This window comes from Zonotrichia leucophrys, chromosome 4 (genome assembly GCF_028769735.1).
Source record: "Zonotrichia leucophrys gambelii isolate GWCS_2022_RI chromosome 4, RI_Zleu_2.0, whole genome shotgun sequence".
In the NCBI taxonomy this organism is placed as follows: Eukaryota; Metazoa; Chordata; class Aves; order Passeriformes; family Passerellidae; genus Zonotrichia; species Zonotrichia leucophrys.
Window position 1 is genome coordinate 50,476,823 of NC_088173.1, and position 20,484 is coordinate 50,497,306.

A 20,484-nucleotide genomic window follows, 5' to 3' on the forward strand; every position below is an offset into this window, starting at 1 on the left:
TGAGTGTTTTTCGGAGCTTACCTATCGTGAATCTTTCACTTCTAGGTGACAGCACGATAATTTTTATCATCTGTGAAACTTGATTAATCAGCTCCTGTGTGCAGTGGGCTATAGCCTGGAATGAATAGTAGATTCTTGAAAATGCTGCATCACTTCTTTTCTGGTGAAGGGGAGACATTTCTGCAGCCTTCACCTCTACAAGCACTCTTCCTCAGAATGAAAATCAGATATGATAGGGAGGTGTTTCTGGTCAGGGCCAGAGCTGATGTCACTGCTGATGAGGAGACTCTAGCTCGTCAAACTGAGCAGTTATTCTGTAAGAGAAACCTTTAGAATAAATTCTAAATAAAAATCCATTCCTAGAAACGGCTCCTTGACCTATTTGCCCCTTACAGTAAATTATTCTGCTTCTAGATTGGTATTTGTGTTCTGTTCACTTGGAGTTGATGCAGCTTTTCCACCATGGCAGACCAGCCCTGTTCCCACAGCGCCGCTCTCGCTGGTGCGTGGGCGCAGCGTTGTGTCACCGTTCTGTGCTGGTCTGGAGAATGAGAGGGAATCCTCTGTGGTCTCTTACAAGCAGTGCTTTCAAGTAGATCTGTGTGGGCTGTGTTTGAGAGAGATGAATGTGCACTCAATGCTAGAATGACTTTAGGAAAGGGGTTTCCCTTAAGCCTGGGGTGTAGGTTAAACCTTGAGATATATATACACAGATAGACTTTTGCCTCCAAACCTCTTGGTTCTCATTTGATTCAGGGAGCCTTTATTTGAGCCTGGGATGTCCTAACCTGGCAATGCAGAGACAGACACCTTCCCTAAATATGGTGAGTAACATCTGCATTCCTTGGAAATCTTGGTAGGTCTCTCCCTAGCCTCAGAATGAAGTCATGTGCTTCTTTTCCCTTCTCATCTACCTAAAGGACCTCAAATCCAAAACCTGATATTTTAAAGGTTTATTTTGTTCCTAAGTGGCTTTGTAATTTCTTCCTACTCTTTATATAGAATGACTATAGAAATGTTCTTTTGTTTACTTTTCCTGAATAAAGTTGGACAATGAAGAGTACAGTAAAGGATGTATTGCCATATATATTACTGGCTATATTTAATAGTTATTATTTATCCCAATTATTTTGGGGTAAATTTAGTGGTACAAAGATTCAGTGCACTTATACTGGGTTTGACCAAAATCCCTCTTTTTGGATAACGTTTCTGCTGAGAACTTGGCAAGTTTCATCTGTTTTGTGGAGTTGGGGATGTTCCCTGAGGTCCTGACTGCCTGGAGCAGGCACAGGATTCCCTTAGGCAGTTCTATCGTTAGGACATCTACTACAAATTATTTTCTATAATCCCCATAGCATTAGAGAATGGGCTAGGTGATATTTTGCTTGCCTTGTGGCTGTAAATTGGTATTGAAGCTGCACCTCCGAAGTTTGGATGCATCCTAACCTTGAGTAAGGAATACTTGGAGATGCAGTATTAAAACCTCTTTTTCCAGGCCCGTGCTGTTGGCTGCCAGAGGGCACATTGCTGTTTGTGCTGTGGCAGCTCTAGGAACTCTGGACTGTTCTACCTCCATCCCAAAATGAACCAAAAGTTCTTATCTTCCCTTGGCTCGATTCTGGATCCTCAGGACATGGTGATATGCTGCTGGCACAGTCCAAAATTCTGGCAGCAGCAGCACCACATGTCTAGGAGTGTGTGAGTGCTGGAATGTGTGGAAAGCAGCATATGATTCTGAGTTGTTTAGGACTGGCCAAGAAATGCCAATGATTTTTTGCTGCTGGCTGCCTGGAATGTTCCTACCTTTTTGTGAGCGCTTCTTTCTCCTTTGGTGTTTTTTGTTTGTTTGTTTGTTTGTTTTGTTTTGATTTTTTTTTTTTTGCCCCTAGGATTTGTCCCTAGGATTTTGAAGCTTGTTTGGAGGGCATGAATCTTACATAGAACAGAGCTGCATTCCTCTTCTTGATCAACTCTTCTTGCTGTTAAACTTCCCTTCTTTTTGGTGCATTGCTTTTTGTAGCTAGGGTTGCCTCAGCCTTTTTTTACAGACACGTGGCTCCTGTACTTGGAGCAATCTCCTTTCTGTTACCTTTTTCTATTCTACCTCCTTATACTGCAGAGATTTGATTCCAAAATCATGGATTTGATACTTCCTAACTTTAATCTCTTCCTTTGTATTGTACAAGAAAGTTTTGTCCTTTCCTGTCAGGACATCAGTTTCACTGCAGTGATGTCTCTATTAAAAATTCTTCAGCAAAAGCCCAACCTTTTGTGTGCTATCAATGAATATCAATTAGTTATTAATCTTACTTTTATCCTGCAGCATTTTTCCTTTTCACATCTGTATTTTATTTTTCTGAAAGCTTCCTATCCATGCTTTGGTAGTGAATAAAAAGCCCATTTTTTTACTGCATTGTTTACAGTTGACATTTAACAAATAAGTACTTACTTTCTGTCTTGCCCACTTCCAAATAATTTGTTGAACACATTAAAATTGGACACAGATAATAGCATTGAAAAGATATTAATTGTTGAGTGTTTTACTTTTTAAACATATTATATAGTTTTTAAGAAATTAATTTTTATTCCATGAACAATTTGCTTCCACAGGAATTGTGTACAGCAAGTGTGCTCAGAGTATCATGGACTTTGTACCTAGACCTCTGTGCACTACTTGGCTTTAGCTGAACTGAACATTTGCCATGAAGACAAAACTTCTTATAAATATTTTAAAAATGAGGAGTCTCATTTTTAACAGGAGAAGTAATGAGGGTGTTTTGAGGTAGGTTGTGTGTGACTTTGATGGCTTGGTGAGATGATATTTGCAACTTCCTCTGGTCACTTCTTATGTGACTCTTTTGCATGTTGGGAGTGTGGTCATGATATTTTCGGCACTGAGCTTGTGTTTTGTGGCCTTTCAAATGAGTCTGTGTGCTTTAAACTCACTTGTGCAGGTGCCTGTGTGGATGACTGACATGGTAAGCCAAATGTAAATGTGTAAAATGTGTGTCACCCGAGGCTGAGCACAGCTGTGGTGGCTTTTTGGTGGCATTTGTGCAACTGATTTAACTTGAAGGGATGTATACTCACTGGGGAGTAATCTTCTGACTTTTAGTTCTTCTCGAGATCTTCAGTCCAAAGATGTTTACAAATTTGCTGATTGGCAAAGGGAAAAACATGCCTGCAAATTGGTTGTGTCTCGGTTCCAGTTCAAGAAACAAGTGTTGTATTGATTTTGAATGAGGTCCTGTTGTTTAAAGCAGTGTTTTGCACTCACCACTGACACGAATTCATGTGTCAAGAGGAGCATTTTCACAAAGCCAGTATGGGGGAGCACAGCCCACACTGTTTATCAAGTTGTGGATATCACAGCTCCATGGGAGGGCTTCTGGGAATTAAGTTCTTTGCAAGGATTGCTGCTTAAAATCTACAGTTACCTTAATAAAGGAGAATTGTGCTTAATATGGAGATCAGCTTCAGGTATTCAGCAATAAATCTTCCTGCATCACACAGGGCAGGTACCAGTTTCATTTTGTCCAAATTAAATTAGGCAAGACAGCTATCTACTCTACTATTTATCTACTCTAGGAAAGTATCTGCTCTTTATTTTTGGTGAAAATCAAGCTTTGGGTTTAAAATTTTAGTTAGAAACTGTCTTACACTGAAGTTTCAGCACTTTATCAGGAAGTAACGGGGGGAGGAGACATCGGGCAGATCTGGCTGTGTTTGTGGCTTTTTCTAGGCAGCATTTGTGTGTGTGAAGCTGCATTTTCAGCAAAGGGCAGACAGACATGCAGGGTAATGGATGGATCAAGTGCTACTGCGAGAACAAAACCTGAGAATAGGTAGGGGGGGATGGCAGACATGTTCTGTGCTTGGTTTCTTCATCAAAAAAGTATTGAAGGCTGTATTCCTCTTTTAGTTTAGTTTCAGTGAGTGTTGCTTAGGCTCTCTTGCATGAAATGCTCTTTTATTTCTCTGGGTGTTCTTCCATTTTGATCATATTTACTGTAACAATGCATTTCTGCCTCCCACTCCTCCTACACGACAACCACACACAAATAATGTGTAACCTGCTGGCCTGTTTATCAACAGCACTGGTGATGGTGTTTGTTCCACTTTGTTTTGGAGCTATTTTGCAATCTGGGTAATGCTTAAATGAGGTAAATTTACTCAGCCTGGCTGTGACAGGCCCTGCAGCTTTCACAACAGAAAAATGTGTATTACTGGAAAGGTAACTTATGAGTGGGTTTATTCCTTTTGTGAATTTTGTCTGCAGGTACTTTAATTTATTTGGCATATTGTTTCTTTTCTGGTCTTTCTACTGAGACAATGTCTGGTGATGGTGGTGACCTGTAAAACTGAACCATGGGGTTGATCTAGGCAGGAAAACCAAACCAAACATCTCCTTTCCCCTTTTTGTGCTTTTAGTCTGGCTCATCTCTGGCATTCATTTTAAATTGCATTCCTACAAAATATTGCTTTGATACAAATTAAAGGAAAATGAATTACTGAGCAAGTTTGGGTGAAACGAGCAAGGGTTTGGAAACATCAGATGCTCTTAAGCTAGAACTAGATTAGGGGAAAGAAAAAGAGAATGGAGCAAGATCAGTGCAGGATTTAACATTTACAATAAGGATGTTTGTGAAAAGCACTTTGGAAAATATTTTGAAACACCAGTGTGATGAGTGCCTCTCTGGTTGTAATCAATTTTACAGTTAAGATTTCATTAGAATTAGTGAGTCTCATTGTCTTCCTTGAACAATGTAATTTTTTTCGTCTTCAAATGTATTTTTTCTATGTGGGAAACTTGTTTTTAATGCAAATTAATACTCCAGCCAAACAAGTGCCTTTTTGACCTATTGTGGGTGTATCTACAAAATACTTAGGGCTTGGAACCGTGATAAATTTGGGGGGGGGAGCACCAAGGAAATTCTGCACCCTTTTTAACAAACATTTCCAATTATTACAAAACCCCATAAATCTGTGAGCAGGACTGATTCTGTTTTACTTCAGGGTGTTCCTGTTCTTAAAAGCCTTGACAGAAAGCAGAAAATTTATGTAATTTTGGGCAATCCTTTACATGACCATTACAACCCTCTCTTTTACAGAGCCTTAATTCTTTGAAGTAGCTGAATTTTATCCATCTAGGCTTCAGTCTGCCAGATCTAATAAAAACCTACAGCATTACACTGCATATTATGATTGTAAAAACTTCTGGTTGTCCTAATAACAAACACTTGCACAGGGCACAGGGACTGGGTTGCATCTCTTTGGTTCAGGTTCTCAAGCGGAGATCTGGATTTTAGCTACAAAATCTGCATATGACTAAGAGTCAGGAGACCTGCACAGCCTCCCCCACCCCAGCAGTGTGAGCAGCAGGGCTTCTGCAGAAATGCAGGTTTGTGCAGCTGGGCCACGCAGGGATGTGGGACCTGGCAGCTTGCTCTGTGTTTCCCTGGCTCAGTGGAGCAGGGACACAGGAAACCCAGAGTGCTCCCAGCAGGGCCCCCAAATCTGGCTCACCCTGCACAACCAGGAGAGAACACTGAATAAATAGATTTTTGTTCATTCACCACTGCTTCGCTCCTTTCCAGTTTTTCAGTGTGTTGCTTGCTTCTTACAGGATTCGTACCAACGTGGGTGTCATATTTTCAGTAACATTTCACCTGCATCCTTTTAATGTGGGCTGCAATACTGTGCCCAGCTTGGCAAATACACCTGAAACTGGAGAAATGTCAAAGCTCAGTGTACAAATTAGGGCTGGAGTGGCAGTCTGAATTCTGTGGAGTTCTCGGTCAGTTTGGGGTTTTTTTTCATTCTCCTTCCTTTTAGTCATTTCGCTTTTTTGTTGTTGTTGTTGTTTCAGTGACAGTGGAGTGTTCATTCCAGGTCAATGCTTTTCAAATTTTATATTTTTTTAGTCAGACACATGCAAGCCAAGTTCAGGCACTCCAAAATAAGGCTTAATCCTCACTAGTCCCCCGTGTCTGCTGCTCCAATTGAAATCAATCAAATGCAGCTTTCCATACTTCAATGTGATTGTGTTATGATTAAACAGACACTCATAAAACTCAGACAAGCTGGAATCAAGTTTCACATGAAACTGAATTGACATTTTTTTCCTTAATGGGATCCTTGTAATTAGTGATTACCAGATGCATTTAGAACCTGTGAAATGCCTGCAGGAATTGGAATTTAGAAAGTGGGGGGATGCCAAACACCTCAGATCTTCTGCTGGCAACCTTTCATTTTAAATTTCTGCCCTGCACATAGATGAAGCAGCATGGTTTCTATAAAATGTTCAGCTGTGGTTTCACATTAACCTGATGTTACCAATAAGGAGAGTAACTTGTAGTTGAAAACTGATTTGCTTATAAATAGCAGGTTTAGCTCTGAATGCCTCCCCTCTTCATTTCAGTGGTCACCTTGCTGTCCTTAAGATGGGTCCTATGAAACCTGTCAATTTTCAGTTCTAGCAATTGCCATGATGGTGATGTTTGATCTAAAGAGAAGAGGAAGGCTTCTGGGCTCCTTTTCTGATGAACTGGAGGTGTCTGAGGAAACATCCCCAGGGCTGTCGCCAGCCTGCAGCACAGGAGCAGAATGATTGCTCTGGATGAGGTGGTGTTGGCTCACTCTTTGTACCATGTCTTCTTCCACTTGAGACAGACAGGTGGTGCTTGCTTTCTTCATGTTTGGAGTTCTAATTCAAAATCTCCAGTTTCAAGAGATTATCTTAATGTGGACTGCTTACTGTAGCAGCCCTTTTCTCTGGGAGCTTGGTCTGGGATTTTTTTTTTTTGTCTCCCTTCTCTTTGGAAATGCAGTGCTGGAGAGTAACTTGCCTGACCAGAGGGGATCTTGTAGAGTGCTGGAACAACACACTCATGCTCAATAACTTCCATGGGGCTCCTTTTCTCTCCAAGTGATTTAGATCAGAGTCATTACTCAAATTCTCTTAATTTTGGGGCAGTAGTTTTATTGGGCGCTTCCATGAAGTGTAGGAATTTTTTGGACAATGTGAGGACACGCTTGAATTCAAGAGTATGAAAAATAATTGATTCTTTTAGGATGATTAATAAAAGCCTTTTTTGCAACCCTTCCAGTGTTCCTGCAACTGCTGGCAGCTTTGTTCCTTGGGTAGATTTTTGTCACAGCAGCCAGTTCTGCCCTTGCAGAACTGTTCCTGACACAGTGGTGGACTTCATAGAGGATGGTGCTGGGAAGGAGGAAGTAGATTCCTGGCTTGCTTGTCAACCATTTGTAATTTATGAAAAATAAAATAGAAATACAGGAAAGACACTGTTCTCTGTTCTCACTGTAATTGGTCACTTAACTTTTTCTTCTTAGATTGTTGGGGGTTTTTTTACTTCTCCTTAAAAACTCTTGTTTTTTCTTCCCTGCTCCTAATAGATTCACTGTGAGGAGCTCAAAATGAAGAAGAAAGATGCAGAGGATTGCATGGAGCTGTGCCCCCATCAGTGTGTTGAGATGGAAAGGTACTGTGTTTATGTTACATGGAAAAACTTCTTTGTTAAAAATTTTTGGGCGCCTGCAGTTTCACAAGGTGGTATTTGTCCTACTGATGACACTGAGAGGATTAAGTATGATGCAGTGAGTCCTCTGCCTTTCAGCTGGGGCTGCCTGGCAGCCACCACAGGCAAGGAGCTGACCTGACTTCAAGAGCTGGTTGTCCCCTGTCAGCTACTGTATGTTACATTTCCTGGCTGCGTTTCCAAATGGTTCTCATCTGTCTGTCCTGCTCGTGCTGTCAGTAGATCACTGCAAATCCCTCAGCTCTGTGTGGTGGAAACAGACTCCAATGAATCGTGGGCTTGTGTTCCTCCAAAGGCTCAGCCCAGCTCAACAGGGTGTTGGTGCAGCATCCCCATCCTGGCCCAGGCTGCAGCAGGAGGCACAATGGGCTGCTTGTGGTGGTGCCTGATTTGAAAAGAGAGCAGTGGTGTCAAGTACCAGTTAAAAATGTCAGCTCTGTGCAGTTGCACTGCATCAGAGCCACAGCTTCCCAGAGGAACAAGCACGTGGATGATGTGAGCAGACTTGTGGGGCTGCAGCTGAATGTGCAGGGCAAGCAGCCAGTCCAGAAGGGGCCATGGGAGGGACACCATTCCAAAAAGGCACGTACTGAAGCCAGCAAAGTGCCCTGACAGGGGCACAAGCTTTTCTAGGCGTTGATCTCCACAGAAAAAGAGTGAGTGCTTGAAAAACATCTCTGTTGCCTCCCTTTGTGTCGTTTTAGCTTTCAGTTCTTTCAACACGTTCCTGCCACCTCCCCACAGCTTTCTGCATGTGTGCCTTTCAGTGGGGGAGTTCATCGGCTCCGGCAGCATGTGCTGCTTGGCCAAGCTTGCCACTTGATTGATTTCCATGGCAGAAATCAATTCCCTTTCCACTGGTGAGGCACACTCAGCTACGTGAGGCCTGGGGGCTGAGTCTGGGTGACAGTGCCCCACTTGCTGCCTCTCCCAAGGCTCATTTGAAGCCTGAGAAAGTTGGTGGAAATAATTGAATTGGCTTTCCTGAGGTTTGAATGCAGCCCTAATGCTGTCCATTAGGAAGACAGTCAATGTCTTGGTAGTAAAATAAACTGGAAGATCCAAGTGAAAGGAGGGTGATGCTCTTTTCCTGATGTACAAGCTGTATAGAGTACAGGGGTGAGACAGCAGCATGGAAACTTCCCAAGGACAGGAATATCCAGGCAAAGAGGGAACAGCACCATGTGATAAGTAACATCATGTAATGCAAACCAACAGCCATGGTCTTGTTGCATGTTGCAATTTTCCTGAGGGGAGTAGTCAAACACTGAGAGACACTGAGTGCCTGTATACCATCAGTAGCTTTCCTTCTCCTCACTGAGCTGGGATGGGTTATAGGTGCTGCTTCACTTAATCACTGGGCCCCCCCTTTTGGGTTGTTTTTTTTCTTTTTTTGGCTTTTTTATTTTCAGAGGAAACCAGATGTGTTTCCATTAAGAACATGCCCCCCGCTTTTGTTGTCATTTGTGTAATTCTTAAAATTAAGCAAAAGTATTAAGGAATAATTGTTTCTGCTCACATTAACAGCACACAGCTTCTCCAGATGTGGCATTTGACAGCCCAACAGCTGCTGGCTATTAACAGTGCCTTAAAAGGCTCATTCCTTTGTCATAAAGGGAACAGAAGTGTAGGGACGTTTATGGGGTGAGAGGCAGATGTTTTGGCTGCATCAGATTTGAGGGAAAGTTTTAGGTGGTTTCTCTGCTATGGTCACAGTGCTTGTTTTAACCCCTATCATTCACTTCATGGAGCTCTCTTCTTGGCACTGGGGTGAGATTATTCCTAATCCCACACTGACCTGTGGGACTCTGAAGACAGAGCAGTTCTAGCAGGTAGATCTCAGTTGATGTTTGGCTAGCTTCCCATCTATGCTCTTGAAACAGTAGATAAATTTTTGGGGGTGAAACTCAAGTTAAAATATTAAGCGAAAAACAATTTCAAATAATATGCTGCTGCTTTTTTTTCCCCCTAAACTCTCTTTTTAAGTATCTACTCATAATCATCAAAGGCAGGTGTTCTTTTTGTGTTTGTCCCAGCACAGTATGTTTTATGCCCAATAAACTTTTTTTTATGGTGGTACATGTGAGGTGGAACATGGAATGAGTGGAGCTCAATTTCAAAAGTTCTGGCTCAAATTCCCAAGCCCAAACTTTGAGTGGAGTGTTGAGTACTGGAATAGCACCACTGGTCCTTAGGGAGCTGCACCACTTTTTAACTATTCCCTATCAGCTCAGAGTCTGCTAAACTTCTAAGAGCTTACAAGGCTGCAAAATTTTTTTCAGTAACAAAAGTGTTTTTGTCTTCTCAGCAAATTTTTCTTCTTCCTATTGCTTATTTGACTGGAAATTCTTTGCTACTTTTCAGTCTTAACTGAAAATTTCAATATAAAAATCTCAATGTATTTGCATGAAGAAAAAAAATCGAAGAGTTCTACAAAACTGAATTAAAAGAGAGCAAAAGTTCTGCAAAATTACATGGAACATAAGAGAATAGCCCTGTCCTAGAGATAAACTGTCATTTTAAAAAATTATATCCCTATTTCTATTCCTATTTTAAGTCTATTTCTACGGAAAGTTAGATTAAATATTCTGTAATTCAATCTGATTCTCCCCCTCATTCTACAGGCCTTTTTCTGACATGAAGTCTATTATCACAAATAAGGGAAATATTAGCCGAAACAATTTGGCACATTTTAAATTGATCTGACTAGTTCTTTCTCCATAATTCAAATGCAGAAATTTCTTTTTATCCATGAATTTACTTCCAAAGGCTTAGCCAAACAAGAATCCTATATCCCAAATGCCCACCCAAGGGGAGGAAGCACATGTTTTACCATTAAGCTCTGGAATTCATTTCCCATCAAAATATGGCTCCATGGTGTTGGCGTCTGGCTGTAAATCCTGCCTTAAAGCCTTTTTTCACAATTGTTTATGGTGTGTATTTGTGTTTTCACCACCACAAGAGAAGGACCCCAGCACACCAGCCTTGAAATTGATAGTTAAAATAGAATTATATGGCTTTGGTATGAGTGTTGTGTAATAAATGCATCAAGACATCTTGTAGGTATGTCCATTGTGGCCATGTAAGTGCTATGAGTAAGGAATAATGCCAGTTTCCAGTAAAAAACAGGAAAAAGTCAAGAGATGCAAAACTGGCACTCCTATGGAGCCTCTACCTTCTTATTTGAGGAACTTTTGGTTGTCAGCCTTCAATCTGTGCTGCTCAAGCCTGAAGCATGGGGCTGATCATGTTCTGGCTCTCCGCTTAAAACTGGAATTGCTGTAAAAACTATGCAGCCATTTATAAACAAACAATCATTATTAGTTAGAGAATTATGCTATTATAAATAGTACCAAAAATTATAAATAGGCCAGTGTAGCTTAAAACTGAAGTGGTGCAAAGATGTACTATGGGGCAAGAAGTGAAAACCATTTTAAATGCAGCAAGTTGAACACGTGGGAGAAATGAAAATAGCTTTAGTGGAGTGAAAAGTGAAGTTCTGCATGGATATGACAACTTGAAAACCCAAGAGAACATGCCTAATTTTTATTCTTGGTGGACATGGCTTTTCAGATCTGACATGGAAATTGTGAGGAAGGTTGGGCTGTCTGCTTTCCCTGCAAGCTGCTAAAACTTGGACTGGGAGGCCAGCTTCCTTCATTACATCTGGACCTTCTGCTTCTGTGTCAAATATCTTAATTTTTCAAAAAAGAAAATTTTACAACTAACTCAAAGTCTCAAAAAAAGAGTTAACATTCTAATCTTTGATTGTCTTCTGCAGTAATCACAGCTTGCTATGTGTAGTTTTTATATCTATACTTTAGAAAGCTTTAGCACATGGGAGGATTATACTTTATCTTGTATGACCACAGAAAAATGCTTTTAATATTTTAATATTTTCTCAAAAGTTTTAATGGTGCAGAGGTTTCCTGTGAACTCCAGGAAACCAAAAGCAGTTTTGCAAACTGTTCTGTGCAGAATCTGAATGCTGTGTGCCCTCTAGAGCTCTCTGGGGGAAGCTCTGGTAGTCTCGGTCTGGGGTAGCTCCTAATCAGGAGTCCCTTGATGTATTTGAGCACTCAGAGCATCTGTGTGCTCTGAAAGTCCAGATTCTAAATCAGATCTCCACAGCAGATCTGAATAATGGTCTAGTTCACCATAAGTGTATCCTTCTGATTGTCAGAGTGGCTGATAATAAAATGCAGATAAATGCAGTCATAGTTTCTCAGTCTAAAAATGAAGTAACTTTGAATTTTGTGATAGTCTTCAAACGCAGAGCAGAAATTGGTTTGTAGAGATCTGAGCCTTTTGTAGTTCTCTTTGTTTTACCCAGGCACAGCTGTGTCCTGCTTTTGCCCAGGTAAATCCGGAAAGAAGAGTGTAGGGACAGGCAAGGGTAGGAGCAGCCAGAGGTGATTATCATTTACAGCTACAACATCAAACTGCGGTGAGCAGAGCAATGAACACTTCCTGACTGAAAAAAACATATCAAAAGCCAGCCCCCCATGTTTATGGGTTACTCTCAGCCTGGTTCATGCTCTGACCTCAGGAGGTTGTGGTCACACATCTCCCCTTGCAGCGGCTGAACCAGAAGCAGAGCTGAGTGCAGCCTGCCTAAGCATTTGCTGCTGCACTCCTGCCAGATTGCTGCTCATCCTTTACAGTCCCCAGGGCTGCACCCAGCCATTGCTCCTTTATTCTGAGTATTTTTTTCTTACGCTTTGCTGCTTCATTTGGCTTGAAAGAGTTTGGAAGCACTGGCTGCTGTGCCCGAGCTGGGCGAGTGGGCTGTGCTGGCAGCTGGGGGTGGTGAATTGCAGCAGCGAGCGGCTGCTTCCGTGCTGTGGCTTTTCAGCTCTTGTGAGCAGCCTCGGAAGCGGCGAGGGCTGTGCCCGGGGCATGTGCACCTCTGCTGCACCAAGCTGCCTCAGACAGCATCAGGAGCCGCAGTCCCAATGGTGCTGTTCTCCAGGGAAGTGCCCTTGGGAGTGCCGCCTGAGGTGTGGGAGCCTCAGCACAGAATGGCTCGGAACAAGCGCCCCTTGCCCTGGCTTATCCAGGATTTTGCCACATTTAGCCAGCCAGAGGAGGGCTGGATTTCTGCCTCGAGGTTCGTTGTTTCCTCCCGCCGTTTTCTCCGTGCTGCTGCTGCGGCTCACCTGCCACCCACGCCCGGCTGAGCCTGCAGAACCCTGCCCCGGCCCTCAGAGCAGCCGCAGCCTCCTCCAGCACCGTGGGGCTCATGGCAATGTGCCTGGGGAAGGGCTTGCTTTTAGTCCTCATGGCTATCAAAGTACAGCTTGTCTAACTACCAGCAGCAAGTCAAAAAAAAAAACAACCCAAACAACCCAGCTCTAGAATTTTACTAGCCCTTATTTGCTACTCTTGGTATTTTATTTCCTCTTGGAAATGATTTTTTTTTTTCCGTGCTTAGTGAAAATACGTTTCTGCTACAGTCTCTGTGTTTTAAATATGGAGCATTAAATGAATCGTTCTGTGCTATCAGCATGAAATTCACCACACTTCTTTACTCTTTGATGAAGATAAATGGGTTTGTTTGTTGGGCAATTTTATCAATTTCGCTTCAAGAGTTTCCTCAGAACCTGCTGCTCACTCCCTGATGATTGCCTGTCTAAACTTCAGGAAGTATAATTGACAAACTCTTACAGCTTTCAGTTTTTCTGGTGGTTCAAGTAAAAAATTGTGTATTTTCTGTTGAAATCAAGAAGTAATCTTGCTATAATAGGTCGGTGATTTTTTTTTTGAGCCTTGCAGTTTGCTTTCTGGTCATGCATTAATTATATTTAAAATTGGTTTAAATTGATTAGGCAATGAAGTCTAAGTTTGCAAAAGAGATCAATCTTGATAACTTGGGTTGACCTAGGAGATTTAGGGGCTTGTGCTAATTGTATCTCAGTTAATTATCTGGAAGTCACATTCCACCATGACAGTGTATCAAGTGAATCAGCCTTAGTTGCAAGTTTGTTCTGTGAATCTGGAACAAGCCCTTTAGTGCGCCTAAGTCCTGTATGTCCTTAGCAGTGAGACTGAAAGAAAAGAATTTTCCTGCAAAAAAAAAAAAAAAAAAAAGTGTTCTCAACAGACCAATTTTTTTACAAGATAGGAATGTTTTTAAAAGGAATTTTTAAGGGAAAAAAATTTTGAAAATGCATGTCAGGTGTCTGCTACAAAGCGTTAGAGAAAACAAAAGGTGCCATTAAAAGACTGTGAATATGACATTTTTGAACTCAAAAGACTTAGAGCACCTAGTTTTGCAGTTCTAAACCTATTCAACTATTCTGATACCATTTTTGCTGAAGCTGAATTTAAAACTCTTGAAACTCTGAGTGAGGTTTAGGGCATGTGGCAGTCTTAATATAATTCCCAAAAGTGTCGATTTGGATTTTGTAGGTGAAAAGTGGTAAAATTCATAAAGGCTTCTTGTGTAAGTATTTTAAATCGATTTCTGCCACATGAAGATTGTGTGTCACTGCCCTGGTGCTCTCTGCTTGTGTTACCAGGAAGGAAGGGAGCTGGAGCCTGGTGCAGGACCAGCTCTGTTCTCACATTCACAAGAAAGTCTCAAATTCTGGTGTAAATTGTAACATTGCTTTTTCTTCCTGAGCAGGTGTGAAAGTAAAGAGCTGGATGTTGAAATAAGGAACCTGATAGGGAAGAGCAACGCTTTGGAGTCGTGTGAGGACCCCAGACCTCTTGCCCAAGAGAGGCTGAGCCCTCAGAGAACTTCGTGTTCCCTTAAGGTAATCACAGTGTGCTTTTGCAATGTTTATCTGCCAGGAAAGAACGTTCAGGGGATGTTCTCTGCGGGGCTTGACTATGCATGAAACTTTAGGATTTCTGAAATGATGCAATGAACTTGCTGCACATTTTTTTTCCCTGACATAGCTACTTTTTGGTATGAGGAAGAGTGACTGAGAAGGTGCATTTTATAGTGCTTTAAAAGGTCAGCTAAACCCACTGGTTATTATCCTAAGTGTCAAACCCTATAGCCAGATGTACCTTTTGGATAACACAGCTCCTTGGAACTGTGTAACCCCCAAAACACTGTCATTTTTGATGCATTTGGAAGTTCTAATTTAGCTGGGAATGAGCAGAGGTGTGGGAGACACAGACCTGTGGAAGTGTCAGAAAGGCTTTCAGATGAATAGGAAGAGAGGAGAGGGAAAATGATGATGATTCAAACCCACACTTCTGTGGTATTGCAAACAGAAAATCGTAAGCCACCTGCTAAGGCAATTGTCTTTGCCTGCAGTGAAGCCGTGGTTAACAAGCCTGACAGAAACTTGTTCTGGGTTTCCCTCTCAGTTTCGCTCCTCTCCCCTGAAATAGCGAGAATAGAAGGAATTTCCCCGTTTTCCACAAACTAGGAACAGGAGGAGGGAGGGCTGCAGAGGAGACGAGTGACTAAACCGTGAATGATCCACCTGCAAGGGATGGCGCTCTTACCTGTGCCACTGCAGCACGGGATGGGGAAAGGAGCGCTCCGAAGGCTGCACGCCGAGGCACGGTGCAGGAAATCGGTGAGGAGCTAAAAGGGAGATGACTCTCTTCTACGAAATCCGAAATTACACCCGGCTCCTTTCACATGCAAACCGCCATCTCCAGAATGACTCATGACCTCGGGGCACGGAGCTGAGGCAGCCTGAGGAGACACCGCAGGGTCAGACCAGTGGGATTAGAAACCAGCGGGGGACAGGGAACCGCAGGGAGGATGGGGATTCCCGGAGGCGGGGGAGAAGCACAAGTCAGGGCAGAATTGTGAAATTACAAGCCACAAACGATCCATGGAAATCCACATGTTAGCCTCTCTCCAGCAGAAGGAGACATAGGAAAGGATTTGGGGGATATGGGGATATGGGCAATGTGAGGAGGAAAGAGAAAGGATGTGCTCACCCTTTCTGAGGAGCGCTGCAGTGCTCCACACAGGAGACAGTGGCAGTATTTAATCTGTGGTGCTTTTACACTCTTTGCATTTATGGCACTTCTTACCTTTAAAATGGATGTGTGAGGTGTTCAGAGCTTAAAGTGGGATACTTCATAATATTGCTGCACTAGACACATGCTGGCTGGTTTTTACTTATATTTCTAAGTCACAGCTTGTCACTTGGCTGGTTATTGAGCTGGGATTCAAGTGAGTGACAGCTTGACAGTCTTGCTGAGCTTCAACAACCTCAGTGTAAGGTGCTAGGAGTACCTGTCTTGGATTGTGTTTTGGGAAAGGAGGGCAAATTTTTAACACCTAGTAGAATTTGTGAAGATTATGAAATAATACTAAAAGAACCTCACACCAGAAAATAGCAGTTTGGGAGGTGAGGCTGATTGGCACTTGAAATGAGGGACAAATGAAATACTCAAGAGTTAAGAAAAAGTTAATAATGAAACAAAAGTGTACCCTTCCCTAAGTGTCAGTCATTCGTCAGGAAGTTATTTGTCAGAGACAGCAGGTCATTTTCATTCTGTAACATTTTTTCTGGAGTGAAGAGTACAAATTGCACTCTGCAGAATGGCATTTCCATCTGACCTTAAATCACTTTCAAGACAAATCTATAAGTATCTTAAACAAATTCCCCTTTTTGCCAGGATTTTTTTCCATAAGAATTTATGAACTTCTCAGCACGTCCTTCGGTCTATGATTCCTTCAGTTGCAGCTTGTCCTGATGCTGCATTCTCCATTCCAGGAAAAGGAATAGATTTGCATTTTTGAGATTGGCAAATTGTCATCCAATTCTTTTCACGTGGAACTTGGATTTTCATCAGCAGGCCTGAGTTTGCAAATGCTTAGGTACTTGAGAGGCCTTGCCCTTATGGTTAGCGGATAAAGGAGATCCTGAAGCAGGAGCCTGTGCTCAAATATTTTGATTTACTCTGAAACCATGTCTTGCTCTAATTTTATCTGCTTCCCACATATTAAGACACAAATTTGCATCTGTGCCTCTTTTTCTGTCAGAGGGAAGATGTAACTGAGCAGCACAAAAGGCTGAGGCTGGCACGCTTACTGAAGGGAAAATCCCATTTTAGCACACCTCTGGTGAGCCACAGGGGCCAGGTTGGGGCAGGAGGAGGCAGATTCTTCTTCTGGTTCAAGAGCCAATTTTATTCTTCAGCTAAAATCTCTCATTTTTTACCACTTTGCACATGCCTCAGAATGGGAAAATGGATATTGTGGCAAACACTGCTGGCATAACAGCTTCAGTAATAAAGCCAAAAACAGAGCTCAGCTGAAACATAAGCAAAGTGAAGGCTCCTGAAAAGCCACCAAATTTTAACCCAAGTCATCTCAGAGTTAATCTAGCTCTAGCTTCTACTAGTCTTTAACAGAACAATAAATTAAAAAAAATAATAATCAAAGAAAATCCCCAACAAACCACACAGCAGATGCATGACCAGCTAGGAAAAAAATTACTTTGTCATTTTGTATGATTTTATCATCATCAAGGAAAGCCTCCCATTTGATTGCATCAGGCCTTTTAGTGAGTCTTGGTTTCACTGCAGTTACTGAACAGACAGAATTTTCAGAAGTGAGAAATGGTTTTCATTATGTGAGTTTGAGTGATATTTTGTAATACTGTGACACAAGTTGTTCCCAGAATTAAGATCCAGTGCTCTGAAAATGAGAACTTTTATCATCTTCTGGTGCTGAGGTTTGTGAGAGGGTTCAGTGCTGGCCACAGCTACAAGGCTCTGATTTTTCTCCCACTGCAAGCTTCCCAAAGATGCCTAAAAGGCCTTTATGCTCAGGAAGCTCAGGTCATCCTAGAATACAAACTAAAATACTTTTCATTTTTTAGCAGGACGTGAAAAGAAAACAAAACAACAATCTCAAAGCTTCTACTAATAGGAATTACAGATTATTCTGGAAATAAAATAGAAATTAATAAGAGGCTTCTAAGTTGTTGTAAGATGCCACTTGGGAGTGAACTTAGGAAGTGTGAGAGGCAGCAAATTTTCCTATTTACTTTCTGAGCAGCTTTTTCCATACCTGACAGATTTTTTAGATTTGTAACTGCATTTACAGTCTGATTGTCAACTGGAATTTTCCAAGCAATTTAAAACCGACAGTTTTGTTCAATAGCTTTAAACCAAGTATCAATGCTTTTAAAGATTTATGGGGCTTTTTGAATTCTGAAACCTGATAGGTCTCCAAGTGTCCTTCTTTCAAGGATTTCTGTATATCTCAGGTGTCTGCAGTGCTGTTGTACAACCAGGTTTTTCTTCATAGCAGTAAACATAAAGAAATGTGGTGTCTTTATCACTGCAATATCAATGAAAATGAATGCTGCCATCTTCTTCTCTTTCTTTTTGGTGCTATTTGCTGTTTTCACAGAGACAGGCAATGATTTTGCTTCAGCCTCCCAGTTTTTGCTGGAAGAGTACCACCACCTCTGAAGAGCTTGAGTTTTTCTTCCCTACTTTTTGCCATTTCTTCTATTCATACAGATCTCAGGCATACTCTTCTCTCTCCAATCTGTTTTTACATGGCAAACAATTATACCTATGAATGCTGAGCTGGACGAGACAGGCACTGACAAGTACTTGAGTCTTCTGTTCTGTCCAGTTTTATGTAAAATCATTAATTTTATTGTGATTATGATGTAAATCATCTGCATTATTGCAGTCATGAAGGAATCACTAACAAGAACTTAGTGTTCTAATGGCCAGGTAGCTTTCCAGGAAACGACTCAGCTCTCCAGGAAACTGTTGTGACCTAAGTTACAAAATCAACCAAGGTCTCAGCCTCAACCTCTCTCCAAAGTAATTTGAGCATTAATATCTTTCAAGTGGGAGCTGTGATTGATGAGTGGGGCTGAGCCCTGGGTTTGCCCCTCTGTCCCCGCTGTGGGGATGCTCAGCGCCTCACCCACCACATCCCAGCCTGCTCGTGTGGGGAAACCAGAAACAGGGGCTGCCTCCCCTTGCAGCCAGACCATAAAATGCAGCTGTTCAGCCTGAGCTTTCTCCAAAAGTGAGCTTGCTGCTGGAGAGGGGATGAGACTGGTGAGAGTGGGAGCTTGGGGGAGGGACAGCATCATCATCCTCAAGAGCAGTGTGGAATGTTTGGGATTTTAATTTTATTAAGCAGATGCCCAGTGTTGGTACTGTTCTGCACCAGTTAATAGTCTTCAGTGCTGCACCTGATATGCTCAATGTCTAGTTTTGATATAGGTACAGATGAAATTCTTCCAATTTCTTCACTAAAATAACCTTTGGTTTTGAATTTTTCTCTTCATTCACCACAAGTTTTCTGTCTGCTCCATAAACCAGGGAAAAATGGAAAGAACCTCAGGGTAACAGGACATATTTCATATGCAAATATTATAATATAGTATCTTTCTTCCAAATTGGGGTTTGTATCTGGCAAAAGAGGAGTTGCTTAGTCACACATTGTGAACCAGAGATCTGGAATGTGGCTGCAAAATTTCAGCATGTCACAGGATTGCTTTACTTTCTCTAAATCTGTTTTTGGAAATTGAAAGAGGGGTTTCTATTATTTTATGTCAAATTTCACAGGCAAATTTTCATTTCATTCCTTCAAAAGGAAATGAGCAACCTCTGCTGCTGTTGCAGAAGCCATAAACCCAGAGATCTTTCCACAATAGGAAGCAGAATTTTTCTTTTATGCTTCCCTCTGAAAGCCATTATTATTCATAAATCCAAGACTGAAGACGAGAACATTTTGCACTTTTCTGTTTCATTCTGACTTTGATAGCAAGTCTGTGGAAGCCTTTTCTTTGTTAATCTTTTCTGTGAGTTTAACTTGGTAAGGCTAACATCTTCCTCCCAGTGGGAACCTGAGGCACAGGTTTGGGGTGTTGGCTACCTTTCAGTACCCAAGTCTGGAGTGTCTTTAAGCTGGATCCGTGCTCAGGTAAAGCAAGTGGCTGAAGTGCAAATAAAACATCTGCCATTCTTCATCTGTGTGCAGCTTTTCTTTGGGGAAACAAATCAATTTTCCAGTGTTGGTTTTCCCCTAAACATCTTGGGGTTTTTGTATGGGGGTGCTTTTCCCTGTAGCTGTTAACAGACTTTGCTATTGCTCCTTTAGAAGCATGACTCACTCATTTTTCTCTTCTGATAGTTCACTCTTCGTGTCAATAATTGCTGTAATTACTGAAGTCCTTTTTTATAACTGGAAGCAGGGATAGAAAGGCCTGTCCTCTTATTTACTGAAAAAGCAAATACCCTTCCTTCCCTTAGATGCAACTTCCTCTCTGGGGGGAACTGGCCAGGCAATTGTGATTTCCATGCACACAAAGCTGAGAGCTGCCTTGCCTGGCACATTAGTCATAGGCATTGTGCTTCATCCATTCTGGGAAGCCCCAGCCAGGAAGGAGGAAAAGGTTAAAATCAGAATTCCACCACTACTTTCTGGACCGTGGCTGCTCCCACAGGCAGCCCTCCTGGATCTTCTGGGTCTCAAAGAAATTCTCTTGCTCTTTTAGCCAGCATAAAATCTGTTTCATTGCTCTTCTTCCTCCCAAGAGCTGCAGTGAAGGAAGCACTCCGGACCAGCTTGGATGCACCTGGGCAGGTGGGAGTCACATGGAAGCTCCAGCAGAACCATTGCAGGTAAGTGGCTGTGCTGGCTGTTCTCTGAAGTGTTTTCTGACTAACAGGAGCTGGTGCAGGTCACTTTGTAGGTTGACAATTATGGTCTAATCTTTGTGCTCTACTAGATTTTTCTGAGTTATTTAAACTGTGTAAGAGTGGATGGCAATGTTAGAATTATTTTTGCAAATAGCATTCTTAGAAGAAGCCCTTTCCTAATGGGTTTTTTTTTGCCCTCTAGAAGTTGCACAAAGAGTGCAAAGTGGTTCATTTGAGTGACCCCATAACTCCTGTGAGCAGTATTTGGGCTAGTTGGTGCCTAGTGTATGTGTAGTTGTTAGGTTTGTGAGTTGTCCTA

At 42.0% G+C, this 20,484-nt stretch overlaps 1 protein-coding gene across 4 annotated transcripts in view; it reads left to right on the plus strand.

The window, feature by feature from the left end:
* Positions 1-20,484, plus strand: part of TNIP3 (TNFAIP3 interacting protein 3) — a 50,042-nt gene that overhangs the window by 9,807 nt on the left and 19,751 nt on the right. For 2 of the 4 annotated variants that reach the window (XM_064712382.1, XM_064712383.1), the window contains 4 exons: positions 757-824; positions 7,417-7,502; positions 14,188-14,320; positions 20,061-20,147. In XM_064712382.1, the coding sequence (XP_064568452.1) occupies positions 795-824; positions 7,417-7,502; positions 14,188-14,320; positions 20,061-20,147 (336 nt within the window). In that variant the 5' untranslated portion in view covers positions 757-794. Of the gene's footprint in view, positions 1-756; positions 825-3,804; positions 3,846-7,416; positions 7,503-14,187; positions 14,321-20,060; positions 20,148-20,484 lie in introns of those variants that run through there. The other 2 variants (XM_064712385.1, XM_064712384.1) reach the window with 2 other exon arrangements.